The 20449-nt window shown below is 42.2% G+C and overlaps 1 protein-coding gene across 3 annotated transcripts in view; it reads left to right on the top strand.

Moving 5' to 3' along the window:
* POU6F1 (POU class 6 homeobox 1) overlaps positions 1 to 17161 on the top strand; it is a 164845-nt gene extending 147684 nt beyond the window's left edge. For all 3 annotated transcript variants that reach the window (XM_075337130.1, XM_075337128.1, XM_075337129.1), the window contains one exon: positions 15477 to 17161. In XM_075337130.1, the coding sequence (XP_075193245.1) occupies positions 15477 to 15822 (346 nt within the window). In that variant the 3' untranslated portion in view covers positions 15823 to 17161. The remainder of the gene's footprint in view (positions 1 to 15476) is intronic.
* Positions 17162 to 20449: the final 3288 nt, after the last annotated feature.

Raw genomic sequence — 20449 nt, 5'->3', positions numbered from 1 at the left:
CACCCCAGTTATTCCTGTGCATGGACAGCTGGACTTGGCACCCTCCCTGTGAATGCAGGATGCTGTGAAAATTTTCATTCAACTGGCGTGGTGAACTCAACCTTTTTCTGTTTGTCTTTATTCAATTTTTCATTTCTTTTTTTAAACACTGTTTTTATTAATTTTTCCAAACAAACATACAGATTATACTTGAAGCATACATATATAAATGAGAGATAGCAGTACACTTTTTTAACAGGGACGGTTAAATAAGATATATGTTCCAGGTAGAGAAACCCAACTCTGAAGGAGAAGGAAATTGAGAACTGGGATCAGGGAAAAAGCCGGGGGGGGTAACATATTGACAGTAGGTACGATTCATATTTCGAGCACCTAACATGGGTGCACAATCCCTGTTTTCACCGTTTATGGGTTGTACAGGACCCACCGACACCAAAATAGACCTCCAACATTTTAGTGAGATCTCCCTCTACAGTGGTTCACGTCAAGGTAGTTCTATATGGGCACTTCTCCCAATAACAGTTGCTCCAGGTACCACACCGTTGGTTGAAAGCAAGTTTTGATACTTTACCTGACACGTTGTGATAGCAGGGAGATAAAGCTTTCCCAGGTTTAAAAAAAAAAAGGATTGTACGTTTCCCTCCCCATGTAAGGATGCCTCGGCCCAGTCCATTTGATGTAGAAACGCCAGTTTATCTAGGAAGATCTTGAATGGAGGAGTTTGGTCGTGGATCCACACCTGCAAAATGGCCTTAATGCCAGCTGCCGCAATAAAATGCAATAACTTACATGTCCCTAAAGTGCATTTGTATTTTTCCGGGTCTAAGTATCCAAAGATGGTCCATAGAGGTTCCTCAGGGGTAAAATTTGTCAAATATGTGATAGTATATTGCTGTATTCTAGCCCAGAAGGGTCGGATAACTGGGCATGACCACAAGCAGTGGTAAAATTAGCTTCAGGGGAGCGGCACTTGAAACATTTGGAAGTTGCGTATAATCCCATTCTATGTGCCTTCTGAGGGGTTAAATAAGATCTGTGAGCAAATTTCAATATCATTTCAAGAAAAATGGGAGAAATGTGTGAGCCTGATCTAGCGCTTTCAGGATAGTCTCAAAGGACAAGGCAGGGCCGTCAGTTTGCCATTTTGTCAGCGAGAACTGAGACTGCTCATAATCCAGAGCAACATGGATACATGTATAATTAGTGGCTATTTGGCCAGATGTGGAGTTAGATTTAGGAAACTATCTGAGCAGGTGAGGACTGAGGACTCCACTGCCATTCAGGGAGAGCGCCAGTACTTTTGTTACGTAACTTCTAGCCTGTAGGTAGTGAAACAACGGAAAAGAGACAGTAGGATATTTAGACTGCAGCTTTTCTATTCAGTACATACAGTGTTCTAGATGGATCAAGTGTCTGACAGAAGTTATACCCTGAGAATGCCAACAATAGAAGACAGGGTGAGAGTGACCATGTTGGAAATGCAGATTACCAGTGAGTGGGATAAAGAGTGACATCTGAAGAGAGAGCTGAAAATGTCGGCATAGTTTCTGCCATGCCCTCCATGTGGAAATCAGAAGAGGGTTTGCTCTCCCTTCAACTGACAGCTCAGCCTATGGGAGGTGTAAGAGAGTGAGGAGAGCTAGCCCTGGTGTAAGGCAGCACTGGGTGTAGCAAGACGTCCCCCTCAACCAATCCATCGCCACCCGGAGTAGAGATGCTAGATTGTAATGTTTAATATCGAGGAAGTTTATCCCTCCCTTTCCCTTCAGCTGCTGGAGTAATTTAAAAGCTATATGGGGTTTTTTACCCTCCCAAATAAATGAGGGATATAGGTAGTTGATTTGCTTTTCCTCCTTAGGAGCTAAATGGATTGGGAGAGTGTGAAAAAGATAGAGAAGACGTGGAAATTCTGTCATTTTAATTAGGTTAGCTCTACCCAGATATGATAAGCTGAATTTTGTCCATTTAACCAGAGTGGATTCTAAATTGTCAATATATAGTTTGATATTCGTTTTATATAATCTAGCCGGGTGTCTCATCACCTTCACTCTCAGATATTTTAAAGATGAGGTAGTCCACTGGCAGGGAGAACTCGATGCCCATAATGGCTTGGGGGGGCCTCGTAACATCATTACCTGTTTTCTCCCAGTTAATAGTATAACCCAATAAATCACCCGTTGTTTCTATGTCTTGTAAAAGTGAACCTAGGACTTGTTTGGGGTTGGCTACGATCAGTAAGACGTCATGCGGCAATTTTTAACTCCCTAGAGCCAGTCTTGAGTCCCCTAAAGGTAGGTGTCTGCAGCAGATACCAGTAAAGGGTCAATAGAGACGTTAAATAAGAGGCAACAAGGGGCAACCCTAGTGGACTCCTCGGCAGAGGTCTATTGGTTGTGTGGTATAACTCTTTACTGTCATACAGGTGGTTGCATTTGTGTGTAGGTATTGAATATATTGTTGGAATTTCGTGCCGAATTTTCCCCTACCTAAAACCTCATACCAAAGGCCTTTTCGGCATCCAGACTCGTCACCATCGTCGCCGGTTTGAATAGATCTTGGGCAAAGACAGTAGCCGCTTCGCCCTTGGGTAAAACCCGTATGAGCTTCGCAGAGAAGGCCCAGCAGTAGGACCTGTAAGCGGCTTGCCAAAATTTTCGCTAACAGTTTATAATCGTGGTTGAGAAGTGAGATAGGGCTGTAAGATTGTGGCAGTTGTGGGTCTTTATTTGGTTTAGGGATAACTATGGTGCATCAATCATTATACTGGTCTATGGGGATCTCTTGGAGGAAAACTACATTAAAAAGATTAGTCAGAATGGATATCAGGTAAAGGGATAAAATCTTATAATATTCATTGGTATAACCATCAGTGCACCCTGGATTTGCCATTCTACACGCCTGCTATGGCTTGTCTTACTTCATCCTCTGTTATCCTTCAGTCTAGCATCTCCTGTTGCTCACTAGTCAGGGATGGGAAATTAATTGAGGTCAGGAAAGACTTAATCGCCGAGTGGTTAGAGGGAAAGGCTATATAAATATCCTCGTAGTAGTCGCTAAAGACTTGTGCAATCTCCGGACGGTCAGTCATAAAGGAGCCCGTTATAGGATTTTGTATATTGATAATTGGCTTATAGGGTTGCTTATATTTAGCTAGAATATTTATTTAATTTTTTTATGCCATCCATGTTCAGGGAGATAAGCTACATTGACATGGGTTGTAAACTCCTTGATTTTGTTGCATACCGTGGACAAAGGAACATCAAGATCTCTGCAGTTGGTTTTGTAATCTTGTGATTATTGATATTTTTCAACAATTTTGGTTCTCACGTTTTCAGACTCTTCTCTTTCTATTCTCCATGTTAAGTGTCACACACAATGCAAAGATTGAGTTAACATCTTTATTTATTTTGTTTCAGGTATGATTTTCATTGCCCACACCTGTTACTTGCCACAGATGAGTTTGAATAAGCATCAGATGCTTGAAACAAACTTGTTTAGTCACAATTTTGCAAAGGTGTGAACAATTATGTCTGGCCCATTTTTGAGTAGTGTGAAATTATGTCCAATATGCCTTTTTCGTCAGGGTTTTTGTGTGTGTGTGTGTGTGTGTGTGTTGTTCCAATACACATAATAAAGGAAAGAAACATCAACATACCAAAACATGTGTAATTGCAATAATTTTCCGGAAAAAATACTTAATTTTCAGGACAATTTAAAAGATTCCAACACTTTAGGTCATTATTGTATAGTGGCTGCAGACTTTTTGTATAAAGTCGGTCAAAACCGTTTAACTAGACAGTCTGTTTCATTTGCACATAACGATAAACAAGTTATTAATTGACAAGCGGTCAGCTTATACAACCCATGACAAACATTATGTAATCACCTGGCTCTGAGGATGTTCATTCAGTTGTTTACTTTTGTTTAAAAAAAAAGCAGATCACAGACATGGCACAAAACTAAATTTCAAATGGCAACTTTCTGGCTTTAACAAACGCAAAAAAAAATCATGAAAACATAATGTGCTAGCCAGTAATGGTTACTTTTCAAGACCAAACAGAGGAAAAAATTATGGAATCACTCAATTATGAGGAAAAAACTATGGAATCACCCTGTAAATTTTCATTTCAAAAACTAACATCTGCATCAAATAAGATCTGCTCATTAGTCTGCATCTAAAAAGGAGTGATCACACCTTGGAGAGCTGTTGCACCAAGTGGACTGACATGAATCATGGCTCCAACACGAGAGATGTCAATTGAAACAAAGGAGAGGATTATCAAACTCTTAAAAGAGGGTAAATCATCAAGCAATCTTGCAAAAGATGTTGGTTGTTCACAGTTAGCTGTGTCTAAAATATGGACCAAATACAAACAACATGGGAAGGTTGTTAAAGGCAAACATATTGGTAGACCAAGTAAGACATCAAAGCGTCAAGACAGGAAACTTAAAGCAATATGTCTCCAAAACAGGAAATGCACAACAAAACAAATGAGAAACGAATGGGAGAAAGCTGGAGTCAATGTCTGTGACTGAACTGTAAGAAACCGCCTAAAGGAAATGGGATTTACATACAGACACGCTAAACAATAAAAAGATGACTCCTTGAAGAGAACATGTAAATTTCCACAGTCATTAATGATATAGGGCTGCATATCAGGTAAAGGCACTGGGGAGATGGCTGCCATTACATCTTCAATAAATGCCCAAGTTTACATTGAAATTTTGGACACTGTTCTTATTTCATCAATTCAAAGGATGTTTGGGGATGATGAAATCATTTATCAAGATGATAATGCATCCTGCCATAGAGCAAAAACTGTGAAAACATTCCTTGAAAGAAGACACATAAGGTCAATGACATGGCCTGCATCTAGTCCGGATCTCAATCCAATTGAAAATCTTTGGTGGAAGTTGAAGAAAATGGTCCATGACAAGGCTCCAACCTGCAAAGCTGACCTGGCAACAGCAATCAGAGAAAGTTGGAGCCAGATTGATGAAGAGTACTGTTTGGCACTCATTAAGTCCATGCCTAAAAGACTGCAAGCTGTTATAAAAGTCAGAGGTGGTGCAACAAAATACTAGTGATGTATTGGAGGGTTCTTTTGTTTGTTTGTTTTTCATGATTCCATAATTTTTTCCTCATAATTGAGTGATTCCATAATTATTTCCCAATGTTTGGTCTTGAAAAGTATCCATTACTGGCTAGCACATTATGTTTTCATGATAGTTTTTTTAGTGTTAAAGCCAGAAAGTTGACATTTGAAATGACTTTACTTTTGTTTCAAAAAAGCAGATCACAGACATGGCACAAAAGTAAACAATTGAATTAACATCCTCAGAGCCAGGTGATTCCATGATGTTTGCCAGGGGTTGTATATTGAATATGGCATGGCTGCAGTTGTATAATGTAAATAGTTAGGACATTCATCTTTATTTAACTTTTTTCTTTTTCTAACAATTTAAAAAAAAAAAACTACAGTAATACATTGACTGCTCAGTATTGGCAACATGGATCGTCTTTAAAACTGTTTTGATAAATGAAGCGCACTTATCCTTGAATGTAAAGTTACCCCTTTACTATGCGCCACAGTTCTGAAATTCACAGCAGCCAATTAATTGAAATGTCACATAAATCGAACAATGTACAGTGAGCACTAATGTCAGCAGTTACTATGGTTTCACTATAATAATTTGTTGACTCATTTGCCTTCTCATTCCTAGATGTGATTATGTATAATTACTCCCACATAGATGAGTTTGTGTCTACACTTCCCTCCATACAATAAAGCTCAATATTGCTTTGTTACAGGAGTAGGACTGATGACAATGTTTTTCTCTTATGATATGTTTAGAATATACCCTTATATCATACCAGTAACGTGCAGTATAGAGGTAAATCCATTTTGCCATTTTTCCCTTCCCATGACAGCACTGTACATGAAAGGGTGTATCCGCCCCCAGGAACAGGAAACCTTTCTGAAAATAAAAGGGGCGGCACCTCTCCAAAGCCCCAGTGTGGTTTCTTGTTCCTGGAAGAGGATACCGAAGGTTACATGGGGAAATTTCAACAGATGATCTGGTCGGGACATCAGGTCTCCGGGATCCAGGTGTTACAGGGGCCTCGCTGGTCGCATGACGCAGTCCCTTTCCCCCATGCACTGCATTTTACGAGTTTGGAGGTTCTCAAGGCAACCATCGGGTGGCGGGTTCATGGGTTGTCTTATGGGACTTGGGTGCCAGCCGAGGCTTGCTCCTCCACAGGCTGCAGCTAGGGCAGTGACATCGCGGCCGCTTCCGGACCTTGGAAGGCGGTGCCATATGTGACGCCAGGTGCTTTAAATTGCACACAGCTGTGTGCACAAGCTCGAGCTCTGCTACCACTTCCAGAGTAAGTGAGGGCCAAAGAGGCTCAGTGGAGCGGAATTGACGGCGCATGCCAAAAAGGCAACTGTGAAAACAAAAAATAGGGAATGTGTGCTATGCAAAAAACCCTACCCACAGGATACGACAAAAAGCTCCGCCACCCGTGTATAGAGAAGACGGCAGAGGAGTCCCCGTCAATGTTCCAACAACTTAGGTCCTTAATCAAGGACGAGGTAATAGCCGGACCAGATGGTTTTTCCATAAAAAAAAAGATGCACATACATATACTGTACTGTGTGTGGGCTCATCCACATCATCTAGAAGACAGGCATAGGTTCTTCCCGGTGGATAAAAACCTGCTGAATCTAATTATGAAGGAATGGAAGAAACCAGTCAGGAAGGTGTCTGTCCCCCAACTTCTAAAAAGGAAGTATTCTTTTCCGGAAGAATTGTGCCAATCTTCGGAGAAAGTGCCCAAGATAGACGCAGCGTGGCCCTGCCCTTTGAAGACCTAGGGTCTCTCAAAGACCCATTGGATAAGAAGGTGGACACGTTCTTTAAGGGAGCCTAGGAAGCAGCGACCGGAACCTTCAAGCCCAACATTGCTGCTACTTGCACTGCAAGATCCCTGGCAAAATGGCTCCAAGAACTGGAGGTCCAGATTAGAGACAAATGTCCAAAGGAACGGTTGCAAGAAGCTCTACCAACCATTCAGAATGCAGCTAACGTTCTGGCCAATGCCTTAGTAGATAGGGTAGGTTAGCCAACCACACCTGTGCCCTTTCCAATTCCAGCAGAAGAGCATTATGGCTAAAAAAACTAGAGCTCAGATTTTCAATCAAAGAGGTTATGCGCACTTACATGACAGGGGGACTATCTATTCGAGTCTACTCTAGACAACATCCTGGAGAAAGCGGCAAATAAAAAGAAAAGTTTTCCTCCACCCTCTGGATCAAGGTTTAGAGGTTCCTTTTGGACCTCAGGAGGAAGGGGGGGAGAAAGGGTCAGAAAGAAACCAGTTTCAGGGGGCGCTCGTGGGGAAAAAGAGAGAGCAATGTCTAAGGGATTTTTATTCAATAGACTCTCCCAAAGAGGAGCCCCTAGAAAGCATTGACACCAGGCCTCGAGTGGGGAGAAGGCTGAAACAATTTTGCCAACAGTTGACGCCCTCCTGGCCTTGAGGACCATTTTCAATGTGAGATCTCTGAATCGCTACCTGAATGTAGAGGGATTCAAGATGGAGACCCTGAAATCAACAGTACACTTACTATTCCCCTTCTGCTACATGGCGGTAATAGACCTGCGGATGCTTATTACCACATCCCTATCCACAAAGACCATAGAAAATTCCTCAGGCTGGTGGTAATGATCAAAGGAGAGCTGATTCACCTTCAGTATCAGTGTCTTCCATTAGGCATCGCAGCAGCCCCGAGGGTGTTCACCAAAATAGTGGCAGACATGGTATCTTAAGGCCCCTTTACACACTGAAACTTTCTAGCGATCCCACCAGCGATCCCAACCTGGCCGGGATCGCTACAAAGTCTCTGGTGAGCTGTCAAACAGGCAAACCTGGCCAACGACGCAACAGCGATCCGGACCTGCAGAACGACCTAGCTAGTTATTGGGGATGTTGTAAAGCAGCTTTTTGAAAGGGAAGTCTCTAACGAAGTCGCTGTAAAGTCCCCTTTACACACTAAAACTTTGCTGCACAGCGGGAAACAAAGGACCAAAGAATGGTCCTGAATGATTTGTAGCGATCACAACTTCACAGCAGGGGCCAGGTCGCTGATGTGTTTCACACACTGCAATGTCGCTGGGGAGGTCGCTATAAGGTCACAAAACCGGTGACGTTACAGCGATGTCGTTTGCGATGTTGCAGTGTGTAAAGCCACCTTTATATAAGAAAGAAAGACCTCTTGATAGTCCCTTATCTGGATGACCTTTTGATAGTGGGAAAATCAAGAAGGGATTGTTCAGCAGCTGTCAGCCAGGTCATCTCAGTCATCTCAGAGTTGGGATGGTTGGTGAACAAGAAAAAATTAAGCAAATACCAAGTTCAAAATCAGATATTTTTGGGGATCAACCTAAACTAAGGTTGTGTTTTCAGACAGCTAGAACAAATCTCAAACACATGCTCCAACTATTAGGAGAGGTCCTGAAATCACTGGATTGGTGACAGTAAGAAGAAAACCTCAGAAGTGGGGTTCTCTGGAACACAGAGGATCTGGTGGTTATCACTACGAATGCCAGCCCAGTGGGGTGGGGAGCCCACCTAGGGGACCAGTAGTTTAAAGGGGAATGGGTCCCAGCCTTCAAAAGCAACTTGTCGAACGTCAAAGAACTAGCAGCAGTGACAGAGGCATTACAGATACTAGCAGAGAAGATCGCCGGGGAGAACTTAGTCCTCTTCTCAGACAACAGTATGGTAGTAGCTTACTTAAGTCACCAAGGAGGCACCAGATCAAAAGCTCTGATGGAAGAGACAGAAAAAATCTTCAGTATAGCGGAAAAAAGATTGCGTTAATTTACGGGGCGCCACCTGAAGGGCTCAGACAACATCATAGCCGACTATCTCAGTCGCCATACCTTACAACAAACCGAGTGGACTTTAAACTGGGAGGTGTTCAAACAAATCTGTCTGGGTTGGGGGAACCAGAAATAGACGTAAGGGTGCTTTACACACTGCGACATCGCTAACGATATATCGTCGGGGTCACGTCATTAGTGACGCACATCCAGCGCTGTTAGCGACATCGCAGCATGTGACACCAAGGAGCGACGATCAACGATCGCAAACGCGTCAAAAATCGTTGATCGTTGACACGTCGCTCTTTTTCATAATATCGTTGCTGCTGCAGGTACGATGTTGTTCGTCGTTCCTGCGGCATCACACATCGCTATGTGTGACACCGCAGGAACGACGAACATCTCCTAAGGCTGCTTTCACACTACGTTTTTTTAAGATGCGTCATGAACGTTTTTTTGCTGTAAAAGTGGATCCTGTTTTTACAAAGAAAAACGCATGCAAACGCATGTGTTATTTTGCAGGATCCTGTCACTTGAAGTTTATGGGCGGGCATTGAAGTCATGTGATCGGGAGTGAGGGGAACTGAACGTGATAGACTGGGAGCCGGCATCTGACAGCTGCGGACGCTGGTAACCAAGGTAAACATAGGGTAACTAAGTGAAGTGCTTTGCTTGGATACCTGATATTTACCTTGGTTATGAGCGCCCGCAGCTGCTAGGAGCCGGCCTGCCTGCTCCCTGCACACGTAACCAAGGTAAACATCGGGTAACTAAGCGAAGTGCTTTACTTGGTTACCCGATATTTACCTTGGTTACGAGCGTCCGCCGCTCTATGGCGGGGGGGAGAGAGAGAGGGAGGGGGAGAGAGAGACTGATCACGCCAGGCTGGTTTCTGGGCATGCTCAGTAGAGCAAACAGGATCCTGTCTATCAGCATGCCAACGTTCACATGCGTTTGCATGCAGTATAATCAGGATCCAGTGAAAAACAGTATTTGGATGCAGCTCAAAAACGCTACAAGTTTTGAAAAAAGTTAAAAAGTCGCTGGTTCCTCACTATAACGCACGCAAACGTATGTGAACGCATTTTGACGCAAGTCCATTGCAAATGCATTGAAATGAAAACGCATTTTCACTGGATCCGTTTTTGCGTTAAAAAAAGTTCATGACGCATGTTAAAAAACGTAGTGTGAAAGCAGCCTTACCTGCGTCCACCGGCAATAAGGAAGGAAGAAGGTGGGCGGCATGTTCCGGCCGCTCATCTCCTCCCCTCCTCTGCTATTGGGCGGCAGCTTAGTGACGCCGCAGTGACGTCACTATTACGCCGAACGCACATCCCCCTTGAAGAAGGGATTGTTCGGCGGTCACAGCGACGTCGCTGAAAAGGTATGTGCGTGTGACGCTGCCGTAGCGATAATGTTCGCTACGGCAGCGATTACCAAATGTCGCACGAACGACGGGGGTGGATGCTATCGCGCACAACATCGCAAGCTATCACTAGCAATGTCGCAGCGTATAAAGCCCCCTTTATTTGCAAATCAGGAAAATCGGCAATTAAGGAGATTCTTTTCCCTAGATCTCCGATACTGGAAAATTCAACTAAGATGATGTCAGGAAAATCCTATTAGAACAGCAAAACGTTATACGGGGTTAATCAGAATTAATGTAAATAATGGCAGCTGTGTACTGACTCCTACTTAACATGAGTTGAAATGTGATTAGCAAATTCTAAGTACAAAAATTACAAACACATCCTAAGGGCGGCTTTGTACGTTGCAACATCGCACGTGCGATGTCGGTGGGGTCAAATCGAAAGTGACGCACATCCGGCGTCACTTTCGACATCGTTGTGTGTAGATTCTAGATGATACGATGAACGAGCGCAAAAGCGTCGTTATCGTATCATCGCTGCAGGCTCCGACTTTTCCATAATTATGCTGCCGCGACAGGTACGATGCTGTTCCTCGTTCCTGCGGCAGCGCACATCGCTGTGTGTTACGCCGCAGGAGCGAGGAACTTCACCTTACCTGCCGCCGGTGGCTCTACGGAAGGAAGGAGGTGGGCGGGATGTTTACATCCTGCTCATCTCTGCCCCTCCACCGCTATTGGCCGCCTCCTGTGTGACGTCGCTATGATGCCGCACGACCCGCCCCCTTAGGAAGGAGGCAGGTTGCCAGCCAGAGCGACGGTCGCAGGGCAGGTGAGTGCATGTGAAGCTGGCGTAGTGATAATTTTCGCTACGCCAGCTATCACAAGATATCGTTCCTGCGACGGGGGCGGGGACTATCACGTGCGACATCGCAGCATCGGATTGCGATGTCGCAACGTGCAATGCCCGCCTAACTGTGAGAGACTGTTCACACTTATGCAAACACACTATTTTAGTTTTGTTATTTTGATTTTCGCCCTCAGTGATTTCAGTTTTTTCTCAATGGATTTGTACAGATTTTTGGGTGACATAAAAGGTCAGTAATGATTCTTCTTGGTATGATTTTTTTTCCATGACCAAAACCTGACATTTTAACAGGGATTTGTAGACTTTTTATATCCACTATTTATCGTGTCCACATTTATGTCAAAGTTGAGTCCACACCATACAGGCTAATTCACACAGTCAGTATCTGCAGGTTAACTGCAGCGATCGGAGCTTGCTTCATTCTCTGGAGTTTAACCATTTATATGTTGCTGTTAATTACTGACATTAATATTTAATAAACGCCAATGCAGGGAGCCGATGGCTTCTCATGGCAGTCATGCTACTATTGAAGGTCTCCATGGGTGCCATCTTTGTCCTCCTGTTCAGCTTGCAATCCAATCAACATAGGCCCTCACAAAGCTTAATTGACAGAAAAATAAAAACTCTACAGGTCTCACAAAATGTTGACACAAATTCTTTTTATTTTTTTTATTTCTTATTTTATTTCACCACTTAAATAAAAAGAAAATATATATTTGGTATCACCATGATCATACTGACCTGGACATCATGCTGCTTGGTATCACTACAACTTGTCCCTCAAAAATTGACTCCTCCATATGTTGAGTGAAAAATGAAAACATTATGATTTGATATAATATATGATAGTGTTGTTCAAAATGGAATTTAGGCTTCTGACAGTTTCTGAACTAAAGTGAAGGAGCTAATCATAATACATTATATTACACTATTGCTGTTAATATCTCTTGTATACTTTGTATATAGTACCTTCCTACACTTTTTTGTTTGAATTGTATACGTACAGTTTTGATCACTAGATATTCAGTACAATACTGTGCAAAAGATTTATGCAGGTGTGTAAAAATGCAATAAAATAAGAATGTTTTCAGATTAGTTTAATTTGATCAATAAACAAAATGCAAAGTGAATGAACAAAAGAGAAATCTAAATCTTGCCAATATATGGCGTGACCAGCCTTTGCCTTCAGAACAGCATCACTTCTTCTAGGTACACTGGCACACAGTTTTTTGAAAGAACTCGGCAGGGAGGTCATTGCAAACATCTTGCAGATACATCTATGGTTGTAGACTTTCGCAATCCTTCGCTTTCATCATATAATCGCAAACAGGCTGAATAATATTGAGGTCATTGCTCTGTGGGGCCATGTCATCGTTCCCAGGACTCCTTGTTCTTTTTTATGCTGAAGATCATTTTTAATGATATATTGTCTGTATGTTTGTTATATGTCATGCAATAAGCGTGGCGAACGCATTCAGACCAAAAAAAGTCTGACGGACAATGAATAAAAATCACCAAAACAACACCACAAACAAGGGGTTACCTCGGGAACACAATAACAACGGAGAACCCTGGTGCTAGTGAGAGGGTAGATGGGACACCTCCTCACCTGTAGCTGTCACTACTCTCCTAGCCAGTCTCTATACAGTCTCTGCAACTGTCGCCGAGCAGCACCCTGGGAAGACCGGATAGATGCCCTGACTAGTGAGAGGCAGGTGAGGTTCACAAGTAATTGCAGCTGAAACACTATTAGCTAGGAACTGCAGGAGAAGCTGCCAGCAGCAAACTGACATTAACCATTTCAGTACTAAAAGAAACAAAACACATTTAAATGTGGAGACCCAGGTGGGGATGAGAGGGTCCAGTCCAAAGGCTGTCACTAGTCTCCAACAACAGGGAGACGGTCATGACATTATAGTTTTCCTTTTACAGTATAAATTTAGAGCCAATGAGACCCTTATAGTGATGCATGAAGGATAAGTATCTGCATTTATTTCTCAGTATTTAGGACATAATTGTTCTTGACCGAATCCCCAAATCCATGTTCTGAAATGCAGCCGCAAACTTGTAAAACTGTAGTCCAGAGTGATCAGCACTCCACACTGCTAATCGTGGTGCACATGGGAGAACTAATTCAGAATAAAGAAAATCCCGGCACTCACATAGATTTTTGTTTGCTTGATCCTTTATTCACCATTCTAAATGTTTCAGCTCATCCCGAGCTTTCAGCAGACTGCTGTTGAAATCTTGGATTGAGCTGAAATGTTCAGACTGGTGAATAAAGGATCAAGCAAGCAAAATCTATGTGAATGCCGGGATTTTCTTTATTCCAAACTTGCAAGGAACCTCCATCATGCTTCGTTGTTGTTTGCATTATTGTACCGCTATCCAGTCTTTTGGTGAACATGCTGCATTTTGTTGCAGCCAAATATTTCATATTTTAACTAATTCGTCCAGAGTAAGTGTTGCGCTTTTTTTCAGCAACCAAGTTCCTATATTTCATGTATTGTTGAGTATTTAGCTTTGTTTTCATGGCGAAATTATGACTTTGGCTGCAATTCCTCTATGAAGACAACTTTTTTTAATTAAATATTTTTATTAAGATTTTCAGTTTACATCCATATAAACATTGGAGGCAACCAGGCCTCTACCCCCCCCCCCCACCCGACCCACCCCTTCCCAACATACCTTGAACAAACAGTCTTATAACAAGAGAATACCATATTTGCAGCTTCGTACATTAGGAATCACATGGTCATGAATAACAGAAATACAAATAACAGTTTACTCTATTAGGTTGTAATGAAGTTCGCAATTATAAGCCACTTTTAAGGATAAATACAACCTTTTCCCATGCTGTTCGCACCTCTCCGCACCTCTACCAATATTATTGATATGTTCTGTAGGTGATTCACGCTTTCCCCCCTGGTGTCATATTAAGATAGACCCAACTGGAACCTAGCCAATTCCCTTGAAGCTAACCCTGACCCGTCGATCCACTGGGCCCAAATTTTTTAGAGCTTGACGCCGTTCCTTTTTCCAGCATACACTTTTCTCTGCATTTATCAACCAGTTGACTTTATTGACATATTTAGGAATCGTAGAGGTCTGATCTGAGATCCAGTGCTGAGCAATTAATTTCCTAGCAATGTATAACATTCTAGATATGGCCACTTTCCCCTCCTCTTCCAAGGGTAAATCTTCTACGTATCCCAAAATACACACAAAGGGGGTTAGGCTCGTCGCTATCGAATATACTCTGTTGCCTGTCCCTGTTACCTCTCTTCAAAATGTTTCAAGATTAGGATACGTCCACATCATATGTAATAGGTCAGCTGAGCATGTTTTGCATCGCGGACAAAAAGGATCAGTTCTAACGCTAATGTCAAACAAAAACCTGGGAATGCGATATACTTGATGAATAACATACAGGTGTGACAGTCTGAGCCTCCACCAATGATAGACTAGGAATTCTTTCTAATATTTCTGCCCATTGATTGTCCTTTATAGGTCCTATAACTCGTTCCCATTTTTCCTTTGAGTTTACTGGGTAGTTCAGAAGCACTAGGTGTAGTATGTCCCAATATAAGACGAAGACAACTTTTGACCAGCCTTCAGTCGATGGGAACTGGGTCTCACTGGTTGCTGCTAATGGTCATGGTGCTGCTAGACATCTTCTGATTTGAAGTGATAAGTGTGATGTGTCTTTCATCAGCTACACAAAATTTCCCTGCCTGAGCACTGCGTCTATGGTCCTCAACATTGCCCATATCTTGGTGCTTCTTCAAAAGAGTTTGAACAGCACATCTTGTCTTGTGAAACCTCACATTGGGTTTTAGTCTTTGCTTGGGTGAGACATTGCCCATGCAGCATAACTGCCTTGTGTATTGATGCTCAGTTCAGTCTTGCTATGGTGTATGCCATGACATGAAGTTAGTTCCACAATTTCACCTTTTGTAGCAAAATTTTGCGGCTCCTCACACAGTTTTGACCCTCCTACTCAACTGTTCCAGTTAATGACTGTTTCAGCCTACACATGAAAATATTGCTCATTATCATGTGTTTGGTTACTCATACACCTGACTTTTGTCCTACAAAATACCCTTTTATGCAAGTCTGCCTGGAATAATTGATGTTGTTTGTAAGGCAAAAAGGCGGTCACAACAAATACTGATTTAATTTAGATGTTTCTTTGGTTCATTCAGTTTGCATTTTACTAATTGATAGAAGTGAAAATAGTTTATTTCTATTTTTTATTTTTTGTAGCATTTTTTTAAACACCTGCCTAAAACATTTGCACTGTAGTTTGCATATTTATTTATTTATTCATTCATTGTATTCCTTCCACAGGTTTGAGAAGCTAGACATAACACCGAAGAGTGCACAGAAGCTGAAGCCAGTCTTGGAGAAATGGTTAAATGAGGCCGAAATGAGAAACCTGGAAGGACAACAAAATTTGATGGAATTTGTAGGTGGAGAGCCATCAAAGAAGAGAAAAAGGCGCACATCTTTTACTCCACAAGCTGTGGAGGCTCTTAACATTTACTTTGAGAAGAATGCGCTGCCAACAGGCCAGGAGATCACAGATATTGCTAAGGAATTAAACTATGACCGTGAGGTGGTGAGGGTGTGGTTTTGTAACAGGCGCCAGACTCTGAAAAACACCAGTAAGCTTAACGTCTTTCAGATCCCCTAGAGGATGATAAATCAAGCCTCCTACCACCACCTTGTTGCCAGCACTTCATCCTCACCACATATGGTAGTGGTTTAGCCCTCTGCCATTCCTCTGTAAAGCACTTTTGTGGCTGTATATAAGCTTTATACATACTATGGCTGACTGTTTTCTCCATTTTATCCCTTGTCTCATGTTTTAATATGACAGAAGCCTAGTATGGTAAAGGCCATCACAGCCCAATCTTTCTGGTGATAATATTACGCACACTCTATGTACTCTGTGTAACCTTTCATCCAGATCGATTCCCTCTATGGTGGGACTTAACTTGTGGACTTCTTTGACAATATTAACCCATTAATGTTGCTGAAGTTCATTTGTGATTATGTGGAGTTTCACTTTAAGCTCAATGTATGTGTACTAATGATCCAAGTCCTTGGACGCTAAGAAACATTTTTATACCAGAAATATCCCAATTCAAGGTGGTATTCGTTCACATATTCATGCTTTTAGATTTTACGGTGTATCCCAGTCATTTAGTTTCAGCTCTTCTTTTATGTATTTATTTTACTTTCTACTTAGTAGGAAAAACAACTACAGGTCATACTATTTCCGCATTAGTTTTAGAAACAAACTTCTCACATATGTTGAATAGATCTGTAAATTCAATGGAGCCAATGTTCATCGGTAGCACAAGTCCCTATTTAAGACAGTATGCTTAGACTTTAAGTCTATACTTTTAGATTCTAAAAACTCAGACATCCTTATAATCCTATCTTGCAAGAACCATACATGACACACCACTAGTGATTGGTGAATAGCAACTATTCGTGTTCGGATTATTCGTAACAAGTCCCAAAGTACTTTTCCAGTATTCATCACAAATAACAAACCTAATGCAAGTCAATGGGAAACTCGAGCAAATACTAGCATAGTACTCCGTATTCGGTACGCATTATCCGAATACGAAGTTACTATTCGCCCATCATTACTCACCTCCCTCTAAAGACCAAGAGAGATATTCAGTGTAAAATAACCAGTTTTCTGCAGTTCAATCTTTTCTATAGTTCTCTTGATCAATCGCTGTGAAGCAGTCAGGTCTCATGTTCTCTACACACCTCCAAAGAAGGACATAGTGTAAATCCACCAAATGTTCACAACCTTTATTCCACATGCTCATAAATTGTGTAATAAAGGAGCAGTCATCAATGTAAAACAACTGCATGGCATGTTGATCAAGAATCCTGATCTATGGCTTCACCCACTCAGATTTCTTCAGGAGCATGAGTATATGGGGGAAACCCTGAGTCAAGCTTTACTGATCAGTGTGTATATGGTTTCAGTACAATTAAAGGGAACCTATGAGGTGCAATATGCACCCAGAACCACGAGCGGTTCTGAGTGCATATTGCTAATCTCTGCCTAACTGTCCCTGTATACACTAGCATAGATAAAGAGATCTTAAGAAAAAGTATTTCTAAAGACCTTTTATCTTATGCTACTGAGTGCGGGGACTAGTCCCAAGGGCGTTATATTCACCGATTAGCCGCTCTCTTAGCATGTTAGCACACCCACAGGGTCGTGCAAACATGCTATTCAATTCAGCATCACCAGTGGTGATGAACGTACCTGTGTTTGCTGTGACCGCGCTTCTGAATACCCGGCACTTCCGGTCATGTGCAGCATGAAACTGGGTGTGCGCGTCCCGGCTTCAGAGAGGTCTACTGCGCATGACTGGAAGTGCCCGGCATTCAGAAGTGCGATCACAGCAAACACAGGTACACGCGGCACCGCTAGTGATGCTGAATTGAATAGCATGTTAGAACACCCCTATGGGCGTGCTAACATGCTAAGAGGGTGGCTAGTCGGTGGGATATAACGCCCAGGGAACTAGTCCCCTCACTCATTAGCATACGATAAAAGATCTTTAGAAATACTTTTTCTAAAGATCTCTTTATCTATGCTACTAGATACAGGGCGGTTAGGCAGGGATTAGATATATGCACCCAGAATTGCTCGTGATTGTGGGTATATATTGCACCTGACAGGTTCCCTTTTAAAGATTTTACTTTTACCCTAAGACGGTGAATTTGCACATTGTCCTTCATATACTAACAGGTATCATCTGTCAGAGGTGAATGGTGGAAATGGGAATGGACTACTTTACAACCACTGAATAAGACACCTATAAAAAGGACTGAAGTGCAGGACGCATATAGAACGTTTGCACAAAGATATTGTCATCTGAATGTATGAGTTTTTCCTAATTTAGTAGCCTTTGTTGAGTATTTATAACAGTGTTTCTGAAACCTTTTTTACCTTAGGCCTCATCAAACAGACCCTGATTCATGTTTGGGCCTCACTATCTTTAGTGGATTTCCATACTAAAAAATACTACTCAAGTCTTCTTTTTTGTTTGTGAACTAAATTTAATATCACAATAAGTGCAAAATTAGTCAATTATATTGGTGCAGCCATTGGTGGACACAAATGGAAAAGGGCCCCATTGCAAGAACATTATAAGGGCCCTTTTCAGGCTAATAAGTCATCAAAATGTATAAATGATGGAGACAGAGGAGGATCCCCTTAAAGGGAACCTGTCAGGTGCAATATGCACCCAGAACCACAAGCAGTTCTGGGTGCATATTGCTAATCCCTGCTTAGCAGTCACTGTATACACTAGCATAGATAAACAGATCTTTGGAAAAAGTATTTCTAAAGATCGTTTCTTATATGCTAATGAGGCCAGGAACTAATCTCAAAGGCGTTACTCCCCTTGGCTAATCTGCCGACATAGCATGGTAGCACGTCTCTGTGGGCATACTAACATGGTAATGAATGTGCAGCTTTGCTGCACATACCTCACTCTTCATGGCGGCCGGCGGAGGATGGATGAGCACTGTGTATTATCCGGAGTCCCCTGGACTTTCGATCATGCTCACTAAATGCCGTGTAAGCTTCCCGGCTTCAATTAGGTATAGTATGCATGACCGGAAGTCCCGGGGTGTCCGGATCATGCACAGTGTGCATCCATCCTCTGCTGGCTGCCATCAAAACTGAAATACAGTTAGGTCCAGAAATATTTGGACAGTGACACAATTTTCGCGAGTTGGGCTATGCATGCCACCACATTGGATTTGAAATGAAACCTCTACAACAGAATTCAAGTGCAGATTGTAACGTTTAATTTGAAGGTTTGAACAAAAATATCTGATAGAAATTGTAGGAATTGTACACATTTCTTTACAAACACTCCACATTTTAGGAGGTCAAAAGTAATTGGACAAATAAACCAAACCCAAACAAAATATTTTTATTTTCAATATTTTGTTGCGAATCCTTTGGAGGCAATCACTGCCTTAAGTCTGGAACCCATGGACATCACCAAACGCTGGGTTTCCTCCTTCTTAATGCTTTGCCAGGCCTTTACAGCCGCAGCCTTCAGGTCTTGCTTGTTTGTGGGTCTTTCCGTCTTAAGTCTGGATTTGAGCAAGTGAAATGCATGCTCAATTGGGTTAAGATCTGGTGATTGACTTGGCCATTGCAGAATGTTCCACTTTTTTGCACTCATGAACTCCTGGGTAGCTTTGGCTGTATGCTTGGGGTCATTGTCCCTCTGTACTATGAAGCTCCGTCCGATCAACTTTGCGGCATTTGGCTGAATCTGGGCTGAAAGTATATCCCGGTACACTTCAGAATTCATCCGGCTACTCTTGTCTGCTGTTATGTCATCAATTAACACAAGTGACCCTGTGCCATTGAAAGCCATGCATGCCCATGCCATCACGTTGCCTCCACCATGTTTTACAGAGGATGTGGTGTGCCTTGGATCATGTGCCGTTCCCTTTCTTCTCCAAACTTTTTTCTTCCCATCATTCTGGTACAGGTTGATCTTTGTCTCATCTGTCCATAGAATACTTTTCCAGAACTGAGCTGGCTTCATGAGGTGTTTTTCAGCAAATTTAACTCTGGCCTGTCTATTTTTGGAATTGATGAATGGTTTGTATCTAGATGTGAACCCTTTGTATTTACTTTCATGGAGTCTTCTCTTTACTGTTGACTTAGAGACAGATACACCTACTTCACTGAGAGTGTTCTGGACTTCAGTTGATGTTGTGAACGGGTTCTTCTTCACCAAAGAAAGTATGCGGCGATCATCCACCACTGTTGTCATCCGTGGACGCCCAGGCCTTTTTGAGTTCCCAAGCTCACCAGTCAATTCCTTTTTTCTCAGAATGTACCCGACTGTTGATTTTGCTACTCCAAGCATGTCTGCTATCTCTCTGATGGATTTTTTCTTTTTTTTCAGCCTCAGGATGTTCTGCTTCACCTCAATTGAGAGTTCCTTAGACCGCATGTTGTCTGGTCACAGCAACAGCTTCCAAATTCAAAACCACACACCTGTAATCAATCCCAGACCTTTTAACTACTTCATTGATAACAGGTTAACGAGGGAGATGCCTTCAGAGTTAATTGCAGCCCTTAGAGTCCCTTGTCCAATTACTTTTGTTCCCTTGAAAAAGAGGAGGCTATGCATTACAGAGCTATGATTCCTAAACCCTTTTTCCGATTTGGATGTGAACACTCTCATATTGCAGCTGGGAGTGTGCACTTTCAGCCCATATTATATATATAATTGTATTTCTGAACA

Source organism: Anomaloglossus baeobatrachus, chromosome 2 (assembly GCF_048569485.1).
Source record: "Anomaloglossus baeobatrachus isolate aAnoBae1 chromosome 2, aAnoBae1.hap1, whole genome shotgun sequence".
Taxonomy (NCBI): domain Eukaryota; kingdom Metazoa; phylum Chordata; class Amphibia; order Anura; family Aromobatidae; genus Anomaloglossus; species Anomaloglossus baeobatrachus.
This window is presented reverse-complemented; position numbering and strand designations above follow the sequence as displayed.